At 57.2% G+C, this 20180-nt stretch overlaps 7 protein-coding genes across 7 annotated transcripts; 5 read left to right on the top strand and 2 right to left on the bottom strand.

Moving 5' to 3' along the window:
- Window positions 1-78: 78 nt before the first annotated feature.
- Window positions 79-3014, top strand: CDEST_04716 (Putative aminotransferase, class I/classII, pyridoxal phosphate-dependent transferase, major). The gene is made up of 4 exons (XM_062920875.1): window positions 79-515; window positions 881-1481; window positions 1585-1944; window positions 2037-3014. The coding sequence occupies exons 1-4, from the start codon at window positions 365-367 to the stop codon at window positions 2758-2760; spliced, it is 1836 nt and encodes a 611-aa protein (XP_062776926.1). The 5' UTR covers window positions 79-364; the 3' UTR covers window positions 2761-3014.
- Window positions 3015-3064: 50 nt separating this feature from the next.
- CDEST_04715 (Putative large ribosomal subunit protein uL4) lies at window positions 3065-5119 on the bottom strand. The gene is made up of 4 exons (XM_062920874.1): window positions 4936-5119; window positions 4551-4775; window positions 4110-4260; window positions 3065-3997 (listed from the first exon to the last, which is right to left on the bottom strand). The coding sequence occupies exons 2-4, from the start codon at window positions 4753-4755 to the stop codon at window positions 3298-3300; spliced, it is 1056 nt and encodes a 351-aa protein (XP_062776925.1). The 5' UTR covers window positions 4756-4775; window positions 4936-5119; the 3' UTR covers window positions 3065-3297.
- A 604-nt stretch (window positions 5120-5723) lies between these two features.
- Window positions 5724-8277, top strand: CDEST_04714 (Putative amino acid/polyamine transporter I). Its single transcript, XM_062920873.1, has 5 exons — window positions 5724-6723; window positions 6777-6938; window positions 6996-7291; window positions 7346-7425; window positions 7482-8277. The coding sequence occupies exons 1-5, from the start codon at window positions 5953-5955 to the stop codon at window positions 7754-7756; spliced, it is 1584 nt and encodes a 527-aa protein (XP_062776924.1). The 5' UTR covers window positions 5724-5952; the 3' UTR covers window positions 7757-8277.
- Window positions 8278-9209: 932 nt separating this feature from the next.
- CDEST_04713 (uncharacterized protein) lies at window positions 9210-9661 on the bottom strand (the record flags this gene model as incomplete). The annotated part of the gene is made up of 2 exons (XM_062920872.1): window positions 9210-9398; window positions 9449-9661. The coding sequence occupies 2 exons, from the start codon at window positions 9659-9661 to the stop codon at window positions 9210-9212; spliced, it is 402 nt and encodes a 133-aa protein (XP_062776923.1).
- Window positions 9662-10463: 802 nt separating this feature from the next.
- Window positions 10464-13999, top strand: CDEST_04712 (uncharacterized protein). Its single transcript, XM_062920871.1, has 2 exons — window positions 10464-11064; window positions 11130-13999. The coding sequence occupies exons 1-2, from the start codon at window positions 10988-10990 to the stop codon at window positions 13861-13863; spliced, it is 2811 nt and encodes a 936-aa protein (XP_062776922.1). The 5' UTR covers window positions 10464-10987; the 3' UTR covers window positions 13864-13999.
- A 1768-nt stretch (window positions 14000-15767) lies between these two features.
- CDEST_04711 (Putative glycoside hydrolase, family 76, six-hairpin glycosidase superfamily) lies at window positions 15768-17202 on the top strand (the record flags this gene model as incomplete). Its single annotated transcript, XM_062920870.1, has 2 exons — window positions 15768-15960; window positions 16010-17202. The coding sequence occupies 2 exons, from the start codon at window positions 15768-15770 to the stop codon at window positions 17200-17202; spliced, it is 1386 nt and encodes a 461-aa protein (XP_062776921.1).
- Window positions 17203-17843: 641 nt separating this feature from the next.
- Window positions 17844-20180, top strand: CDEST_04710 (Putative DhaK domain, DhaL domain, dihydroxyacetone kinase, DhaL domain superfamily). Its single transcript, XM_062920869.1, has 2 exons — window positions 17844-19457; window positions 19553-20180. The coding sequence occupies exons 1-2, from the start codon at window positions 18176-18178 to the stop codon at window positions 20047-20049; spliced, it is 1779 nt and encodes a 592-aa protein (XP_062776920.1). The 5' UTR covers window positions 17844-18175; the 3' UTR covers window positions 20050-20180.

The following is a 20180-nucleotide window of genomic DNA, read 5'->3' as shown; positions in this document are numbered from 1 at the left end:
GGGAGGGGGGAGGAGGGAACTGGACTGGGGCAACCGGGGGGGCTGTGGGCATGCACTCACTCACTGATGGTTGTCACTTAACCTCGTCTACTTTATTCCCAAGCTATCTTTCGTACTTTTCCAACTTTGCTTATCTTGACATCTCCCTTCCCCTCGTCGAAATCTTGAGTGTTGTGGTTTTTGATTCGGTGAACTCCCCATCACACTACCAATCTTTCCCACGACCCGACTGCTCACCTCGAATCTCGAACCTCATCGACGTCGAGGCACGCGACAACACTCAACAACACCACTACTGATAAGAGCACAAGAGAAGGACGATTCTCCCATCACCGCCAACCGCCCTCTACTCGACCGCGCCAACATGTCTGCCGCCGCAATGGACCACTCGTCCAAGAGGCCACCCCTCAACCTGGAGCACCACTTCTCTTCGGTCACCCAGCGCCGCACGCCCAGTAAGATGAAGGAGTATTACAAGTACTTTGAGATTCCGGGCATTGGAAACCTGGCCGGAGGTGAGTCTTTTCCAAATCAATCTGTACAAGTTTCACACCCCCTTCCCTTCCCCCCCCCCCTTTGATACGGCGATATGGCGGCTTCCCGGTGGTTGCGCTGGCGTTTCCTCCAGGTTTGGCGACCCGAATTGTTCTCACCGTCGTGCTTGGCCCGCGGGCGGGTGGCCAGGATGCCGCCATACATGCCGTGATGCACACCTTGCGTTGCGTGCTTCGCGCTCCGCGTTGCGATTGCGCCTTCTACGCGCCAAACGGCCCAATGATATTCGCAATCCCGATCTCGGGCACGGGTTTTTTTTCTTTCGTTTTTTACCAGGACACGACTCGCTGACTGCATGCCCCTCGTCTTTCACCCCCTCTCACAGGCCTTCCGCATTCGAGCCTGTTCCCGTTCGATACCCTTGAAGCGCAGGCGGCGAAGCCCGAGCGCTGGGAGCCGTCCCCTATCCCCGACGGCGGCACCACCACCGCCGTCGCCGCCGGCAAGGACAAGGAAAAGGACGTCAAGGCGGCGCGGCACGTCACCGTCCCCGGGACCGACGCGGACCCCGACCCGCTCCGGCGCATCGATGTCGCGACGGCGCTGCAGTATGGCACCGCCGAGGGGTACCCGCCGCTGCGGTCCTTCGTCCGGCAGTTCGCGCGCGAGCACCTGCACCCGAACGTGCCGTATCTCGGTGGGCCCGAGGTCATCCTCAGCTGCGGCTCCACCGACGGCTTCTCCAAGACCCTGGAGCTGCTGACCGACACATGGGACCCGGCCCGGCAAACGGCTGCCGAGAGGCCCGGCATGCTGTGCGAGGTCTTTGTCTACAGCCAGGTCCTGACCCAGGCGCTGCCGAGAGGCGTGCAGGTCGTCCCCGTCGAGATGGACGAGGGCGGCATGAGCGTCGCCGGGCTGGAGGAGGTGCTGGCGGGGTGGGATGAGAGAGACGGCAAAAGACCGTCCTTTTTATACACTGTGACGTTAGTTTAGGTTTTTTCCTTTTCCCTTATCAGGGGGTTTCCCTCCTCTTCTTGTCTTTTCTTTTCCGAGACACCGCATGGCTGACACGTGGCGGGGTGGTAGCATGGGTCACAACCCGACCAGTGGCGTCCTCTCGGTCGAGCGCCGCAAGGAGATTTACGCCGTCGCCAGCAAGTACGACATCATCATCGTCGAGGACGACCCGTACTGGTACCTGCAGTACCCCTCGGCCGTTGTGGCCGAGGCCAAGTCCCGGGGACTTGAGACCCCTCCCTCCCCTCCGGCTTCCAAGCCCGCCAAGTCGTCGGGCTATCCGTTCCTCGACTCGTTGACCCCGTCGTTCCTCAGCGTCGACACCGAGGGCAGGGTCATCCGTCTGGACACTTTCTCCAAGACGATTGCTCCCGGATGCCGACTGGGTTGGATCACGGCGCAGCCCGCCATCATCGAGCGTCTCCTGAGGTAATGTGCCTTTCCCCGTCTCGATTTTGCGAATCGGAGAAGTTTCGATATCGCGGACAATAGAACTGACGCGCGACGGCTTCACCCCGTAGAGTTACTGAGGTCACCACACAGCAGCCTTCGGGCTTCGTTCAGTCCACCGTCGCCGAGCTGATCATGGGCGAGCAGCCCGCCGCGGCGCGGTCGGCCTTCGCCGCCCTCACCTCGCGTCAGAAGCAGACGTTTGAGGGCTGGCGCATGGACGGCTGGGTGCGCTGGCTCGAAGGGCTCCGCGGCGTCTACGAGCGCCGAATGAACCGCATGTGCACGATCCTCGACGAGGGATCCATCCAGCTGAAGCAGTCGACGCCGCGCAGCGCCGACGACGCCGACTGGGGCGTCGTTAGCAAGACGCAGCTCTACGAGTTCGACTGGCCGCGCGGCGGCATGTTCATCTGGCTCAAGCTCCGCCTTGAGACGCACCCGCTGTGGATGGCGACGGGCGGCAAGAGGGTGCCGTTGCTCGACGGCGAGAGCCTGTCGACGGCGCTCATGTTCCTCGCCACCAAGGAGCCGTACCGCGTGCTCGTCAGCCCGGGCCTGATCTTCAGCGCCACCCCGGCCATCCGCGCCGAGAGGGGGTGGGCGTATTTCCGTCTGTGCTTCGCCGCCGAGACGGAGGAGAACGTGGACCTCTGCTCGCAGAAGCTGGCCGATGCGATTCAGAGGTTCTGGAGGATCAAGAAGGTCGAGGAGGTCGAGGATCTGCTCGGGGACTTCCAGCCGCCCCGAGACGTGGACGGGTTCGGTAACCTGGGTACCTTTATGGGATGCTGAGAGATGCGATGTTCGGACAATTAAGCAAAGAGATATGTTGAGAGACGCAACGAATTTGATGAAACGCGGATTTTACACATAGCACATATGCCACACCCAGCCAGGCCAGGGAGAGAGGGAGAGACATACGTAGGCAGAGCACATGGTACACACACAAACAAACTTGCACACGGCCACATTTGCAGCAGACACCATGGGAGAAGAATGTAGAAGAACTTTTTTGTAGCTACCTTTCCGGTCACTACGTAAACTTTGAGAGTGTACAGAAACGAGAGAAAAGTCATATTCACGTTGGGGTCGAGCCGTCACGAGGTCCAGAGGGAGGTTGGAAGCCAGGACCTCCCCCCAGCACATCCCGGTTTGTTTGTTTTTGATATTCAAGGGAATCATTTGTCCATTGATGAATTGAGGTCAACGTTTCCTAGTTGTCCATTACGCCTCAAAGCACACAAACCATGCTAAAATGTAGCCCCGTCCATTTTTCAGAACCGTCCGTTCCACCGCCACCCGTCGCTCAGAAAGAAGGAAAACTCGCGTTTATTTCTTCTGGGCAGCCTCCTTGGAGAATACCGCGGCGTAGGGGTTCAGGCGAAGCATGACCTGCTTGTTCTTGAGGGGGTTCTTCTTCTGGACCGCAGAGCGGCGGGTCAGAGCGTAGCCCTTGGGCTCGTTCAGGGCGGACTGGGTTTCCGAGCTGTTGATCAGACGGGTCAGGTCGCTCTGGGAGACGATGTTGGAGGGCAGCAGGAAGTCCTTCTTCAGAGCCGAGGGCTGGGTGGTGGTGCCGTAGATGGTGTCCAGGGACTTGAAGGCAGCCGAGGTCCAGACGACGAAGCGGCCGAGGTGGCCACCGGGCGCGAGCTGGAGGAGGTTGAGGGCGGTGACGGGGGAGGTCTCGACACCGGGGACGTTGCGGAAAGCGGTGACGAGCTCCTTGCCGTCGACCTCGGGGTCGTAGATAACCAAGGGACCGCGGCGCTGGCGGAAGCGGCGGCCACGGAGCTTGCCCTTACCGGCGCGGAGCTTCTTGGACTTCTTGACCTTCTCGACGTCGTCAGCGGCACCGACGGTCTTCAGGAGAGAGACGGCAGCGGCAGTGCGGGCGACGGCGGCGTTCTCGAAGAGAGCGGAGTCGACGACCAGGGGGACCTCGGGGACGTTGGAGACCTGGTGACCACGGGCCAGGAGGAGGGGGGCAACGCCGGAGGCGGCGATGGCAGAGACAGTAGCGTAACGCCTGGCGGGCAGTCATGTTAGAAGCGGCATTCCTCAACGATCCTCGTGTTTTTTCACTCCCCCCCACTAGTAAGAGGTGGGGGAGCGCGATGAGAGAGAGAGGGAGGACTCACTTCTGGCCCTGGTTGACCTTGACGTGCCACTTGCGCCACGTCTTGGTAGGGGCGAACATGCGACCGGAACGGCACATGTTACCGAAGGCGGCCTGACCGGCGCGGTGAGTACCACCACCGGAGACACGGGGGATACGGGCAACAGCACGACCTATGGTGTTTCTTGTCAGCTTCAACGGTTCCCCGCCATGGACGTTGAATGGTGGCATTGTCCTCCTTCCAGCATTCGCGAGAGATTTCAGTCCGGTGAAACAGGAAAACCCTTCCGCTCGCTCCCTCGGCATCGTCTCTTCCAGCAGGTTTTCGTGTGTCGGACACTCCCCCCGTCCGAGATTTCTGCCCGAGGTCCCTTTGCGTCCGCGTTTCCACATTTCCGAATCGATCCCCGCGCTCCTGCTGGAAGAATTCTCTCTTCGCACCCGTCGGGAGGTGACGACTAACCAGTTCCCCAAGACTCAGCAGAGGTCTGGTGGCCGGCCTTCTCGCTGACGGAGTAGGGCTGGCGCTTGTTCTTGGCCATGCCCTTGTGAACCTCCTGGACGATATCGGGGCGGATAGGGCTCAGGAAGACGGCCGGCAGGGTGTGAGTGTTGCCGGAGGACTTGCCATCCTTGCCGATGATGGTGACGGTAGGTCTCGAAGCCATTGTGTTGATCGTGATTGACCCTGAGGAACGGACAGGCGGTTAGTTGACGGCGCGGCGAGGTTGAGAACGGAAGGAAAGAAGGGGAAAAGAGAAAGAAATTCAGTCGCCGGGACGCCTTGCTGGGGGATGGGGAAAGGTTTTTTTTTCTGACAAGGAATACAAGGGAGTTTCGAGCCTTACCTGGGTCAACGGTGGGCTTCAGTGCTGCTGGGTTAGTGACGGGGTTGAAGTTGAGCACTTTCCTGGCTTCGCGATAAATTTCACCAAGGTGATTTTTTTCTGAGAGTGCTCGACGGTTTGGTGGGCGGAGACCCTAAAAGATACGTACCGAGTTAGCGAACAAGCCCGGGCCGGGTCACGTGTGTCGACTGGGCCACAGTGTCGACAAGAAATTCTGCGATGGTAAGCCGGTTCCACCTTGATTGGGTATTCCACATTGATTGAGCATTGCGTCCTCCTTCATCCTAGCAAAAACGAAGAAAAAAATTGTTCTCATACGCAAGGGCCCCTAAAAGATAAAGAAAGGAAGGCTATGCGCATCTAGTGTTGAATCTGGCAAAAGTATAGGGCCCTAACCAGGGATCGAACCTGGGACCTCTCCCATATACGAACTGTCTCGAAGAAAGCCCTAAGGGAGAATCATACCGCTAGACCATCAGGGCTGATAAGTGATTCGTTTGAACTTGTCGAACAAGGACTTCTTACAATTAATATTCCTTCACATTTCTCACAGCCTCTCTCAACAATGCAAGCACACTATCACACATGTCACAGTTACTGTCTCTAAGATCGGCTCCTGTCTCCGGCCCAAGCTCTGCGTAAGGATGATTCTTATATTATGTTGAGTTGTGCCGTGCGTAGTCAAACTCAGCTTTGGCAAGTTTCCTATGTTCCGATTAGGGAATGGAATAGAATCACTGAAGCTACTAAAACCATTAGAGGAACAAGACCCTTCCCCCGCCAAACAACCCCCCAGAGATAAGTGTCGCAATCGACCTTCTCAAAGTCGGCATCCGAGCCTGCTTATACCCGAGCCTATGTGAACTCTTAATCTTGCACATAACCGCCACACACGCACGTGGAAAAAGACGCATTTCTAGCGGAACATTTCGAGTCACATGGATTCCGGTAGCATTTCACAAGTTGCACAGCTGCGATCCTCTCAGCACTAAGCCGGGCATCAACCCTTACCTTCCGATGGCGGACGTGCCCCGCGCCGACGAAACCTCGCCGTTTCTCCAGCGGCCGCCGGTGGCCAGATCGGCGTCCTACGACAGCGACGGCCGCCCCGTGGCCGCACGGAAACTCACGCTCTTCAACAGCCTCGCCATTGTCATCAGTCTCCAAATCGGTTCCGGAATCTTCAGCGTCCCTTCGCAGATCAGCCAGTTTGTCACGGCGCCGGGCTACGGCCTGCTGGCATGGCTTTTTGGCGGTCTACTCGTGTGGACGGGCGCGGCGTCCTTCATCGAGCTTGGGCTCCGCATCCCCAACAACGGCGGCATCCAGGAGTACCTGCGAGCATGCTACGGTGAGTTCGCCGGCTTCCTGTTCACGTGGGTGTGGTGCATCATCATCAAGCCCGCCGCGAACTCCATGATCGCAACCATCTTCGCCGACTACCTCACCGAGGCCTTCGTTGCGGACCAGGCGGCGCTGTCGCCGTGGATATCAAAGGTGGTGGCGGCCGGTTGCATCGTGACCATGACGCTTGTCAACTGCATGGGCGCAACCGCAGGAGCCAAGGCTGCCAACCTGTTTCTCTTTCTCAAGGTGGCGGCCCTTGCTGCCATCGTTGTTCTCGGCTGTAGTGTCTGGGCCTTTGGTCACGGAGAGGGGGTCCCGTCGTCCGAGTATGGCTGGTTTGGACAGGCGCCCGAGCAGCGAGAAATCGGTCTCTGGGAATGGCTTGGAGACTTTGGAACAGCCACATTCGGGGCATTATGGTGCTACGCTGGCTGGGAAATGGTGAGTACTGGCGTCCTCTACTCTGAAATGGTCGAGTGCTGAGGGCTGTACAGGTCGGCTTTGTTTTGGGAGACATGAAGGATCCCAGGAGGGATCTGCCAATCGTGATCAATGGCTCCATGATTGTAGTGATCATCGGCTTCATGCTGATGAACGCTGCTCTATACGTCTGTCTACCCATGAGTGTCATGAGGACAAGTAGCACCGTGGCAGTGGTGAGATCCAAACCCTCAAGTTGGCCGAAGCCCTTCACGACGTTGACTCGAGTTTAGGAATTTGCCAACAGAATCCTCGGCAACTGGGCCGGACTTGTATTCTGCCTGGTAGTGTCTGTTTCGGCAATGGGCGCCCTGAACTCGAACGTGTTCGCCACCGCCAAACTCGTTGTAGTTGCAAGCCAACGGGGATATTTCCCTGCCATCTTGGCGAATTTGCACTGCAGTCATGAGAAGGACGAGGCTGCTTGCGTGGACGAGTACATGGCTTCTCTGCCCAGGCTGGCCAAGGTCCCGATCAAGTGCTTTTTGTCCTGGACTCAAAACCGGCGTTGGCGGAGAAATGTGCCTCTGTGAGTGTTGCATGTTTGCTGGTTACATCGCCGTTGTGCTGACGGAAATGCCAGGCTGCCCCTGTTGCTTAATTGCGTGTTGTCGGTGGTGTATGTGGTTGTTGGAAGCTTCAATGGGCTTGTCACGTTTATTGGTGAGCCGACCCACGTCGGATTTGGCCCGTCGGAATCGCAAGCTGACATTGCCCAGGCCTGGCGGCGTACACGATATTCTTCTCTTCGGCAATTGGGCTCATTGTCCTCCGCCGCAGAGATGCCCGCAACCCGCCGGCAAAGGCTGCCGAGTACAGCACTTGGCTCATGAACCCCATCATTTTCAGCGCTATTAGTGGTCTGCTGGTGGTCCGAGGAGTCATCTCGGAACCTGTGCAGGGAGGGGCTATTCTCTTGGTCGCCATTTTTGGGGTAGTCTTCTTCTCGCTCAGGTTCGGGTTACGCGGCTTCACCCACACTGAAGCCAGCTGAGTGTCGCCCAGCTTTCTGACCTTCCGTTGTGGTTGTGCGACATCTGCAATCCTTCACAGCCGACGAAGCCATTGTCAACTGGACTGGCCGCTGTCGGGCTTGGACTCGTCTTTTGCAAGCGCGCCAGCTGACCTAACCCCAGGCCTCCCCAGTATTAGGGTGTGGTGCGGGTTGCTAAAGAGGGCTCGTAGATACGAAGACATATATCCCCTTTTCCAAGGGCGTCGCACGTACGACTGACTGGAGGCTGGCCTGTTTCCTTCTGGTTGTCCCACCACACACAGTTGGTGTCGGCGGCTATCCGAAACACTTAGCCAGCCAAGACGAGCCGGAGAGGTCTGTGGGAGTTTAGGCGACGGCACAGTCGCATCTTGGACTCGGGTCGCTGTTCCCGGAGAGACGGGTCAAGGTTGTGGAACCGTGGGAGACCTGACGCCATCCAAAGGCATCATGAGTAAAAAAGACCCTGTGGGCAAAGATAGGCTTGCAGCCGCTAAATAAAGTAAAAAAAGTAAAAAAACGCACACACTGCACAGCGATGTCTAAAGAGCTTTGATGACCTAAACCAGGGGCCACAACATCTAGCTTCGGCACAATTGATTAGGTCGAAAAGTGCGGGGACGTTCAACGTGTTGAGACTCAGGTATTCTGTCATATTGAATGGACCGTAAATGGCAGTGGCGTGAGAGATATTGCAATAATGGTTTCATTTTCCACCGCTCTTTCTGGTTGAGTGCAGATCCTCGGGACTGAAGGGAGTCAATGGCAGTCTCAATGACGAGCTGGCGTGGATGGCTGCAGCTCTAACACACGGCAGACTTTTGGAGTTCTAGAAATGCACTTGAGTTGGCCACCATCCGCGGCAGCTAGCCGTCTGCATGACCCCATTCTGAATGGAGAGGGGGGAAGAAGCGCTCATCGAATCTGAAGTAGGGTGGGGGGTGAACTGGACGGCGTCTGACATGGCTGGCCGCTGCATCCTCCGCCAGCTTTGAGGAGGGATACGTAAGGTCCTGGGCGATAAGTTGCAAAACGAGAAAACACCGATGCGTTTCGGCTCCATGTCGTCTTCGAAGATGCTTGATACGACCAAATGACCTGATAGTAGCACCGTACACCCTTCTGCCGCAAATCGAGTGAGTGGTCGTCCAACTAAAGCTCAAGCAGAATCCGGACTCGACCACGTTGTTTTCGAACGGCAGGGCAGATCGAACGGGCAAGTCGGCGTTGGCCTGCAAATGCGGCGAACTCTTGGGCACCTCCTCCTTGCCGTTGTGCCGTGCAGGAAATCCAACGTCGACTAAGCCCGCCCCCTTCCACTTTTGGTGTGATAAGCTGGCCGTTAAGCAGCGGCATACGGGCACGCCGCGTGGCGCATGCTCTTGTCACCCTCGGCCAGATGCACAACGTCACAGTCTCGCTGTTGAGGAAAAGCCATGGTAGCGGCGAAGCCCTAGTCGTGGGGTGTCTTGATCAACAAGACCGCCAATCGAGAATACGGGAAGTTCGTCTCCATTTTAACGGGCGTGCAGAGGTCAATGTCGGGCCTCGTCAAGGCAGTCCGTGCAATGTTGGCAATGTTGGCAAAGTCGTAAACCAGACAGGCCTGTCGTGATACCAGGCCTTGGGTGCTGGACAGGTGCTGGACAGGTGCTATGCTGTGCTTCGTGGACCATGGAGAGCCCAATCGACAGCGTCAATTTTCCTAAACAGGTTCTCAGTAGATGCAGCGTCCAAGCCGGAGGTGAGAACCGGCTGCAAAGTGGATACGGCTCGATGCACTTTGGCCTTGGGCCGGCTGCACGCTTGAACGTTAGGCTTGGACTTCTGGGAGTCTGAGAGGAGGAGGGTGCCCCAATGTCCCATCTGCACGTTGCACCATGGGCGTTGCCTTGTTGCCATCATCTTGCAGGGCCAGAGTACGAGGAGTGAGGGCTAAAAAAGGGTGGAAATGCCGCCTCTCGAGTCGACTCATCGCCACCACCCGCCCCGAAGAATTGAGTAATGGCATGCGGTGGACTCGCGTACACTACATCTTTCACAGTCAACAACACAATGGATCGAGGCATTCCATTCCGGGAAGAAGTGGAGCTGAAAAGCCTTGTGAGCTGTGTTTGTTGTTGTTGTTCTAATATTCACCTGAATGCGATGGGCCGACGACGGTCGTCGGCTTTCCAAGGTATGGCCTGTCTGCTGGCGAGGTATCTGGCGCAGCGAGGAACAAAAGCCGCCAGCGAGTTACAGTTCGGTCCTCGTCTGAGCGGCCGATATGTTGTGATAAGAGACACTTCCTTGCCCTTGAACCTTGAATTCAACATCAGAGAGTTGCGCATTGGGGACGGTGTCACCTCGGTGACCGCACTGGCTTAGCGGAAGGTGAAGGTGTTGTGTACTGTGTGTTTTTGTTGTCGGGTTAGTTGGTGCACTAGACCGTGAAATGGGCAATTGAACGCCCGGGGCACCAAGGGCACTGGGTTGGGGTAGCGATTACAGGACAAAAACACGACGAGCGGCCGGGGGTACCCAGTTAGTGGGGCCACCCAACTAGGTCGGTACCTAGGTAGTGTGCTCAGCACAGACAAATTGGTCTGGCTGCATCCACGCCGCAACCCGTCATTCATGGAGGGGCACCACCACTACCATCACCACACGCTCCTTCTACCCCCTGTCGGCCATGTTCAAATAAGGACTTGCGCCTGCGCCGCATCTTCAACGCTTCCTACATCCCACCTTCCCCCCTCCCCGCCCGATACCAAACAGTGAACACATAACGCCTTCTTCCACTTTCGGGTAGTCTGTTTTTGCAGCCACTCTTTGGACTTCCCACGAGGAAGTCAAGGCCTTCCGTACCTACATCTCTTTCAATCTCCAACCTTAAACCTCGGTGCCTCCCCCGCCTGGCGACCAGTAGGAACTTCTCTCGACTCCTACTCGTTCTTGACCGGATCTGGCCTCGCCAACGCAACACCGCTACTTACACCGATTCATTGACAACACAGGCCTTACCCGCCTGCGACAACTGTTGCCTCTGCGACCCATCCGACAGAGATTCTTACACTGGCTGGGGCAAAGCGAGACTACATCGTTACACCAAGTTGTGACAGCTTCCTGGGAGACCGGGGTCCTCGCGTTCCTCCTCGCCAACTCCCGAGGCACACGATGCCTTCAAAGTCCCGACACCTTGCCTGATTTCTATGTGACCTTTTGACCTGACTATTCGAAACATCGAACATGAACGAATCACGCAATATTGAAGATCTCCTGCAGACGGGCTTCTTCACTACTTCCAGGGCCAAGACTCCCAAGCCGTAAGCCTGCCCGAGCCTGTCTTCCCAGCGACGCTTTGTTTATCCATGTCTCACACAAGTGACAGATCTGGTACGGATGCACCCGCTGTTCCTCCTCACGTTCCTCCTCACACTTCGAGCACCTCCAACATCTTGCGACTCGCCCCCAAACCGGACTCGTTCGTCCCACGAACTATCGACTCGCCGTTGAGAATTGCCCGCCCCAGACATATCCCGCCCCCGCCGACCGTTGAAGATGAGTCCGAAGCCCTTCTCAAGGAACACGGCAGCCTCATGTCGGCATCTACGGATGATCTGCCTCCGTCACGGGGTGACGCCGACCAGTACCCCATCATCATGGAGGTTCACGAACACAACCCCGAACGCCGCTTCGTGCTGGTGCCCAAGTCCGCCAGTGGGACAGAGGACGAGGAATCCGCCGACGATGTAAAACGGCGACCTGTCAACGAGTCGCGCACGCCGAAACCCGCATCCAATGGCGACTATGAAGCGAACACGGGGAGGAAATATCACTCACCTCCGATCGAAGACCGAAGCAGTGTCCAACGGCCAGACTTCGAGAGGAAGAAGAGCAGGCAGGATCTTCCACCCCTCGAGACTGGCGTCGGAAAAGAAGATACCCGCCCCCCGAAACACGAACGAACCAAGTCGGCAACTCGCGTAGAGCAGAAGTCGTTTGATTACTTTTCTCCCCAGAACGACAACCGACAAGCCAAGGAAACACTGCTTTCACCGCAGGTGATAAAGCATGCAACGGGTGGTCGTGAGAAGGCGTACTATGACTACTCCCAAACTGGCCGCAAAGGCGTACCTCGACCACAACGGAGCCGGTCCAATCTCGGGGATGACAGAAGGTTTGACGACAACTATGCTCGTCAAACCTCGTCCAACCCACCGCCAGCTCGCCGCTCCAACACCAATGTCGACTCTCCTCCCAAGGAGCCGAGGCACTTGTCGGGCGATAGGATTGTCGAGCCTTCTCGTTATCAACGCGAACGGGTGGTCCCACGTGGTGAACGGCCGCAGAAGGACCCGTCACCGCCTTATGATCGCCCGGATCGTGACCGCGAGAGTGACTCCAAGCGGACACCGACTTACAAGCGCGACCCTCCGCGACGAAGGGACGATAGTGGCTCCAGCAGCAGTGATTACGCGCAAGCGACGCCCCGAGCAGCGAATGCACGGAGACGAAAGTCAATTGTCAACCAAGAAGATCGAGATGTTCTGTTGAGCCCAGAGCAACTTAGGGCTTCCCAACCTGACAGGTCTAGATCGCGTCCACCTCCACCATCAGAAACAGTCATGCCGTTTCCTCGGGCATCAACCAAGTCGTTCACCGACGACATCCCGCCTCCACCTCCACCTCGCTCTTCGCAAACGTTTCCGGTGGCAAGAGAAGCAAGGGACAGCGGAGATGTCAGAGAAAAGAGTGTTCCATATCCCGAGGACGATGTGTTGCCAAGGACAAGCCGCCTCGGCGTGCGCGATTCTGAGCCGCCCATTTTGCGGGCGCGCTCGCGGTCTCGTGCGTCCACGTTTAACAATCCAGTGATAGTTCCAGCGGTCATGCCAACCATGCCAGCTCCGGCTGGGCCACGGAACCCCGCCGAGAAAAGGAGGTCACCCGAGAGAAGGCCAAACTTGGGACAGTCCGCCATCACGGCTCCAGCGACAGAGACATGGCCGCCGGCTAAGTTTGACCCGGCGAAGAGCACACCGATCATGGACGGACCGAGGGGCAGCTACCGGCGGTACTCTCATGATGTGGACCGAGGCGGCGTGCCTGATTTCCCCGACTGCCCTCGGACGAAAGGTGTCGTTGGCAAGGCGGACTGGCTTAGCCTGCCGCGATGCGACAATTTCAACATCTGCCCCGATTGCTACAATGGGGTGTTCCTCAACACGGAGTTCCGTAACGACTTCATGCCCATGCTCTTTCGCCCCATGGACAAGCCGGTCGCTTGCGATTTCGGCTCATGTGGATGGTATCACATTGCGTGGCTCTTAACGCTGAAGAACCACCTCACAGACTTGCGACTATTTTACCAAGTCGCCAGCGTTGCCAGCAAAGTTACCAGTGGCGGTCAGCCGTGTCCAGGAGACCGCCGGATCACACGCGTATGGTATTCGATCAAGAACCCGTTCACGCAGGCGACAATGCCGGACTTCACCGTCTGCTATGAGTGCGCCAAAACCGTCGAAGGGCTTCTGCCGAATCTGATTGGATTGTTTGTCACATTGCATCCCGCAGCACAACCTACGCGGAGCGTCTGCGCAATGCACTTCAACCCCGACAGGAAGCGGTTCGTCATGTATTTCGATGCGTTGGAAACCACGTCGGACATCGCCCTCGCGACGACGCAAGCGCCCAATATCGGCAAGCTCGTGACAGACATTGAGAGCCTATCGGTTTTTGCCGAGTGCTCCAAAGACAACGCCGTTTTGGATCAAAACTGGCACGTCATGCAGTTCCTTCCCCAGTTCACCGTATGCGGCGACTGCTTTGACGAAGTGGTTGCGCCTCAGTTGAGAGACGGCAACGTTATCGCGCGGAATTTTTACGTGAAGCCGCAACGCCTCGACGAGGCATCATGCCAACTGTATTCTACCAGGATGAAGACCATTTTCGACAAGGCGTGCCGCCGCAATGATCCCAAGTACCTCGAAATCAAGGTAATCGAGCGGCAAAAGGTGTTTGTGGAGACGTATAAGAGGATGGCCAAACTGGAGCAGGAAAGGACGCCCTGGGCGAGGGAAGAAAGCAAGAAGCTGCTTCAGGAATGGGAAAAATGGGAATGATGATGCGCACGAATGAATGAAACGAGAAACGGACAAGTATGACATAAGCTTATACCATGGCCTGGACGGCCGATGCAACCTCTGGTAATAGATAGAGTAATCGCCTACGCGAAATAGAAGCAGAGTTGTTGCCGTGAACGTTGAAGACCTGGGAAGCCCGTGATGATACTAGCGTGATTGGCATTTCCAGCGGTCTTGGAACGGGGGGGTCTTGCTGATCGACTTGCCGCGTCATATTACTCGTATGTATAAACACCAAGCGGATGGATTGTTGCGAAAGGCGTTGCCCGTGCTTTGTTTTAAATGTATTGCCCAGAGGTCGATCTTTCGAGTCAAGCTGGAGCTTGAGTTGTCGTTTCCCTTCCGAATGTTCAGGTACGGACGGCATTTCACCGCCAAGCAAACGGCGCGAATGAATGGCAACTTCTCGCGGATCCCCCCTCCGGGGAGTGCCCGCGGTTGAAGTGTTCCGAACCGTTGTTGACCTCACCGCTGTCGATCAGTATCGTGTTTGTTGCGCCGATGTTCAGAAGAGATAGTTGAGGCTGGTGTTACTTAGATGTCAGATGCACATAGTATTGTGGAAAGTGCGATCGGAATCAGAAATACCCGCCACAACCATCCTAACACCCAGAAGGGACCGGAAATAGTCATGCAGCAACTCCAAGACGCACGCACAGACTGGAAGGCCCAGGGGTTCAGATCATGCTGCACCGGTGCCGTGCGTTCCATGCATGACAGCCAACTTTGCTCAACGTTAACCAACCTCCACAGTGACAGCGATCGCGACAAAGCGATATCAGATTATGCACCGCTGATGCGAGATGCGAGATACATCGTCGTCCAGTGTGACTCTCTCGCATGGAAAACCTGAGCCTGCTCAAGTGGTCGAATCATAGCCCACAGAACTTCCAAGTTTCGAGTGGGAGAGAAAGACGATCGAATCTCCATCTCTCCAACACGCATTCAGTATCACGCCCACGATGGGCCCTCAACTCAGTTGATGGGTAAACCCTTCTCTTTCCAGTCCCTCAAAGATCCAGATCACCAGAGACTTGGCATACGAGCCTAAAATGTTTCCTCGTCTTCCTTGGCTTCCGGTTACACGTCTGCGGTCGCAAGGGGTCTGCGGGCCAGTCTTGAGACGGAAAAGTTGCCAAACTCGAACCGCAACCGTTTCACCTGTCCCCAACTCCCAAACGCACTGCCTCGCTCGCCTCGTTGCCCGCCTGCCGATTCGCTGTGTGTCTGCGCAGTCGTCGCCACGAAGAAATGGTAGGAGTGGGGGGGTTCGTGGCAATGCGACAAGAACGCCAGGGCGCCTGGTTCAAGAGACGTTAACTACGGGGATCAACGCGGCGGAAGCCAGTCGTGCCAGTCTCGATGGTCGACAATGTCGTCCCAACTCGGGCATGCGGCACTCGCTCTTCTCTCCTTCTTTCTAGTCTCTCTTCACGTCATTCAACCAACCCTTCCTTTCCCTACACTTTCTTTTTGTGTGTGCTTCATCTTCGCTTCATTGGTTCCCTCTGAAGCGTTCCTTTCTTTTCGTCAACGCGAGATCGTTACGACGACTTGTTTACAAGTCTATTCCGCTCTTTACTCCTGGTCGAGTTTTAATTGGGACACTGCCGTTTCAAATCTCTATCTTCTCTTATTTTGCTTTTGGTTTCTCTTCATAGTCCCGGCGACATCTTTAGTAGAATTTCGGTGGCGACGATAGCCAGTTTGTTATACTTGACCATTTTATAGTCGATTTATCTGCGGCCTAATACCCCGGAATCAAAGTCCGAGACATCAAACGACAACATCTACAACGGGGTCATCGTTCGACTCGTGTCTTCCGCCAGCAAAACAGCGTCACCAAGCCGGTTGCAAGATCTTGACACAGGTCACGTTCAGCCATGAGGGGGCTCTTGAAGCTTACTGGTGCCGCATGCGTGTTGGGCCAGCTGGCAGACGCGGCCATCAAAGTCAATTTTGACCAAGACCAGTCCATCAAGGATGGCGCGAGCACGATTGCATTTGGTCTACTGAAGTACTACACGGGGAACAACACGGGTGATGTGCCAGGAAATCTGCCGGACCCCTACTTTTGTATGTGGGCAACCTTCCTTTCATCCCCGGCCTGCTAACACGATTGTAGGGTGGGAAGCCGGAGCCTTGTTTGGCACAATGGTGGACTACTGGTTATTGACAGGGGACACAACATACAACGGCGTGACGACACAGGCGCTACTTCACCAGGCCGGCGACGACGCCGATTTCATGCCGAGGAATCAGACGAGAACGGAGGGCAATGACGACCAGGGCTTCTGGGCGATGGCAGCGATGAGCGCGGCTGAGAACAACTTCCCAAATCCGCCGAAAGACAAGCCTCAGTGGCTGGCGCTCGCCCAGGCCACGTTCAACCAATACGTCAGCCGCTGGGACATGGAAACGTGCGGGGGAGGCCTGCGGTGGCAGATTTTCACCTTCAACAACGGGTTCAACTACAAGAACTCCATCTCGAACGGGTGCTTCTTCAACCTCGCGGCGCGGCTGGCGCGGTTCACTGGCAACCAGACGTACGCAGACTGGGCGGAAAGAGTGTGGGACTGGGAGACCAGCGTCGGCCTGATCACGCCTGACTTCAGAATCTACGACGGCGCCACGGTCGACGATGGGAAGAACTGCAAGAACCTTGACACCATCCAGTGGTCCTACAACGCCGGAATATTTCTGCATGGCGCCGCGACCATGTACAACTTGACGCAGGACAAGAAATGGCTCACCCGCACCGAGGGCGTTCTCACCGAGGCAACGGGGCTTTTCTTCAACAACAGCGCCATGGCCGAGCAGGCCTGCGAGCCCTTCAAACTTTGTGACAATGACCAGCAGAGTTTCAAGGGCTACCTGATACGGTGGATGGCGGGGACGGCACAGGTGGTGCCGGACCTGTTCGACCGCATCATGGGCCTCCTCAGGCCCAACGCCGAAGCGGCCATCGCGGCATGCAACGGGTCCCCCGCGTCGGGTTACAACGGCCCTGCTGGAACGGCCTGCGGCTTTCAGTGGACGCCCAAGGGCATCTTTGACGGCATGGTCGGGGTCGGCGCGCAGATGAACGCACTTGACGCCGCCATGTACATGCTGGTGAAGAAGGCCGACGTCAAGACGGCGCCAGTGACTGCCAACACGGGGGGCACGTCCGTCGGCGACGCCAATGCCGGCATGAGCGGACAGCCCAAGATACTTACGCTGTCACCGATCGAGACCAAGGATAGGGTGGCTGCCGGCTTTGCCACGACGGCAGTCACCCTCAGCATCGTGGCGGGGTGTGTGTTTCTTATTAAGTGATGAAGGGCCAGTTGGGCTTGTGTATGGCTGAGTGACTTTTTTTTTGGTTTTATTTAAACTTTATAATCTGTTTGCGGCGTTTTAGGGAGAAAACCAGCTTTGAGAGCGGTTTATCACGATACATCGGAATTGGATATACATGGGTGGTGGCCATGTTGCAAACATATGGTCAGAAGAGGGACCGGGTTTATGATATACCCTATACACATAAAACATACATATGCACCTTTTTTTCTTATATGCCGAGCCATTGCGTAAACACTAGGTCCCCAATTCAAAGAACATAAAACCTGCGTTATTAGATGTATGTTTACTTACGTACCTATCGACCTACACAACGCCTGATGGCATTCGCAAGCGACTTGCGCTTACGATATCCCAAGACAACATTGAGAAATTCAAATTTGAGAAGGTGAGGTCGGCATGTCACGGCAAGAGTTGCTCTCGCCGACGATGATTTTTTCTAATGTTGCGGGGAGGTTAAAATATCCCAATCCGTTTAGTGCCCGAGCACGCTCCCGGGGGGGCGCTCTCCCGGGCGCTTGGGCTTTCCGAATGTGGTGACGAGCTCTGCTCCCCGCGGCCCCGCATCACCCCGCGCCACGGAGCAGCACCCAAGTTAACTCACCACTCACCACTCACCACTTACCGGAGGAACGAGCTCGGGTAGCGAGCATGGCACGTCGTCATGGCTGTCCAATTTCTCGGTTCTCGGGACCCCGACTTACATAGAGTCTGGCTCTTCCCGGCGTGAGTGACGAAGGTTCACTTCTTGTCATCCCCATCAATTCCTCCGTGTTTTTAACGAACCGTCCGAACTGTTCATCTTTCTCATCTTCATATACCCCGTCAACCTATTTCTCTTCACCCCACCCACCTCGAAGGTCATCTTATTTCATCTCATCACATCCCATCCCGCCCCGCACACTCGACGCGATCCCCGAACCTCCCTTCCTCCTACTCTTCGCCCAGGATGTCGACCAAACACTTCATTAACGATCCCACCAAGCTGGTCAACTCGGCCCTCCACAGCCTGACCCTCACGAACCCGAGCCTCGCCCTCGACAAGTCCAACAAGATCATCTACCGCCGGCCGGACCCCAATGCCGCCGCGCAGGTCTCGGTCATCTCGGGCGGCGGCTCAGGCCACGAGCCTTCCTTCTCCGCCATGGTCGGCCAGGGCCTCCTCTCCGCCGCCGTCGCCGGCACCATCTTCGCCAGCCCTAGCGCCGAGCAGGTGCGTACCGCCATCGCCTCGCGCGTCGACACCGCCCAGGGCGTCCTCGTCACCGTCATGAACTACACTGGCGATGTGCTCAACTTCGGCATGGCTGTTGAGAAGGCCCGCGCCGCCGGCCTCCCCGTCGAGATGGTCGTCGTCGGCGACGACGTCGGTGTCGGCCGCACCAAGGCAGGCAAGGTCGGCCGCCGCGGCATCGCCGGCACCGTCCTCGTCCACAAGATCGCCGGCGCGTTGGCCGCCCAGGGCAGGTCGTTGGCCGACGTCGCAAAGGTCGCCCGCCTGACCGCCGAGAACCTCGTCAGCGTCGGCGCGAGCCTGGAGCATGTGCACGTCCCCGGGCGCGCCATCCCGAGCGGCGAGGACGAGGGCACCTTGCGCCTCGGCGAGGCCGAGCTCGGCATGGGCATTCACAATGAGCCCGGCTCCGGTCGGGAGAAGGCTGACCTGCCGGGACTGGTGGGCAAGATGCTCGCGCAGCTGCTGGACCAGGGCGATGAAGATCGCGCGTTTTTGAATGTCAACTCGAACGAGGTCGTGCTCTTGATCAACAACCTCGGCGGCGTGAGCGCGTTGGAGCTGGGCGGCATCACGGCCGAGGTCGCCTCGCAGCTGGAGGGCAGCTACGGCATCCGCCCCGTCCGAATTCTGAGCGGGACGTACATGACCAGCCTCAACGGCCTCGGGTTCAGCATCTCGCTGCTCAACGTCGTCAACACGGACATCGGAGGTCCCAGCATGATCCAGCTGCTGGACTTCCCCACAGAGGCCACCGGTTGGTCGTCTCCTATCCTCAAAGAGACTTGGGAGGCCAAGAACGAGGCCACGAGGGAGCAGGAGGCGGATGCCGGCCAGGCGACCAAGCCCAGCGACCTCAAGTACGACGCTGCTGCCGCAACCAAGGCCATCACGGCCGCCCTCCAAAGGGTCATTGCGGCCGAGCCCGAGATCACAAAGTACGACACCGTCGTCGGGGACGGCGACTGCGGCATCGGTCTGAAGAGAGGAGCCGAAGGTAAGATGATGATGCCCTCCCCCCCACCAATACTAAAACCAAACAAAAACTTGTACGTATTCCCGCGGTAGCATGCTGACACAACGGTTTCCCAGCCATCCTCAAGCACATCTCGCAGAAGCCCTTGACGGGCGATGCCGTCGTCGACCTCGCCTCCGCGGTCCCCGTGGTGGAGAACACCATGGACGGCACCTCGGGCGCACTGTACGCCATCTTCCTCAACGCCCTCACCGGCGCCCTGCGAAGCCTCGCCCCCGGCGCAGCCGACCCGGGCGTCTGGGCTGCCGCCCTGAAGCAGAGCAGCGACGCCATGTCGCGGTACACACCCGCGCGTCCGGGCGATCGTACCCTCGTCGACGCGCTGTACCCCTTCGTCGACGTGCTCGGGCAGACGGGCGACGTGAAGAAGGCCGCCGAGGCGGCGCGGGCGGGCGCCGAGAGGACTAAGGGCATGAAGGCCAGCCTGGGCCGGACCGTCTACATCGGCGGCTCGGGCTTTGAGCAGGTGCCCGACCCCGGCGCGTGGGGTCTGAGCTGCTTCTTTGCCGGTTTGGCGGGCCTCGAGGGCGAGGACGGCTGGGAGAAGCTGTAAAGGGTGTTATGGCGGGTCTGGTCTGATATCAGTTCATATTGCGCCTGTAGGATATCCTTGTGTTTTTTTCTTTCCTTCTCTCTCAAAATTTCCTTTTTTCACTTTTTTCTTTCTTTTTTTATTGTAATTCT

This window comes from Colletotrichum destructivum, chromosome 3 (assembly GCF_034447905.1).
Source record: "Colletotrichum destructivum chromosome 3, complete sequence".
Classification (NCBI taxonomy): domain Eukaryota; kingdom Fungi; phylum Ascomycota; class Sordariomycetes; order Glomerellales; family Glomerellaceae; genus Colletotrichum; species Colletotrichum destructivum.
This window is presented reverse-complemented; position numbering and strand designations above follow the sequence as displayed.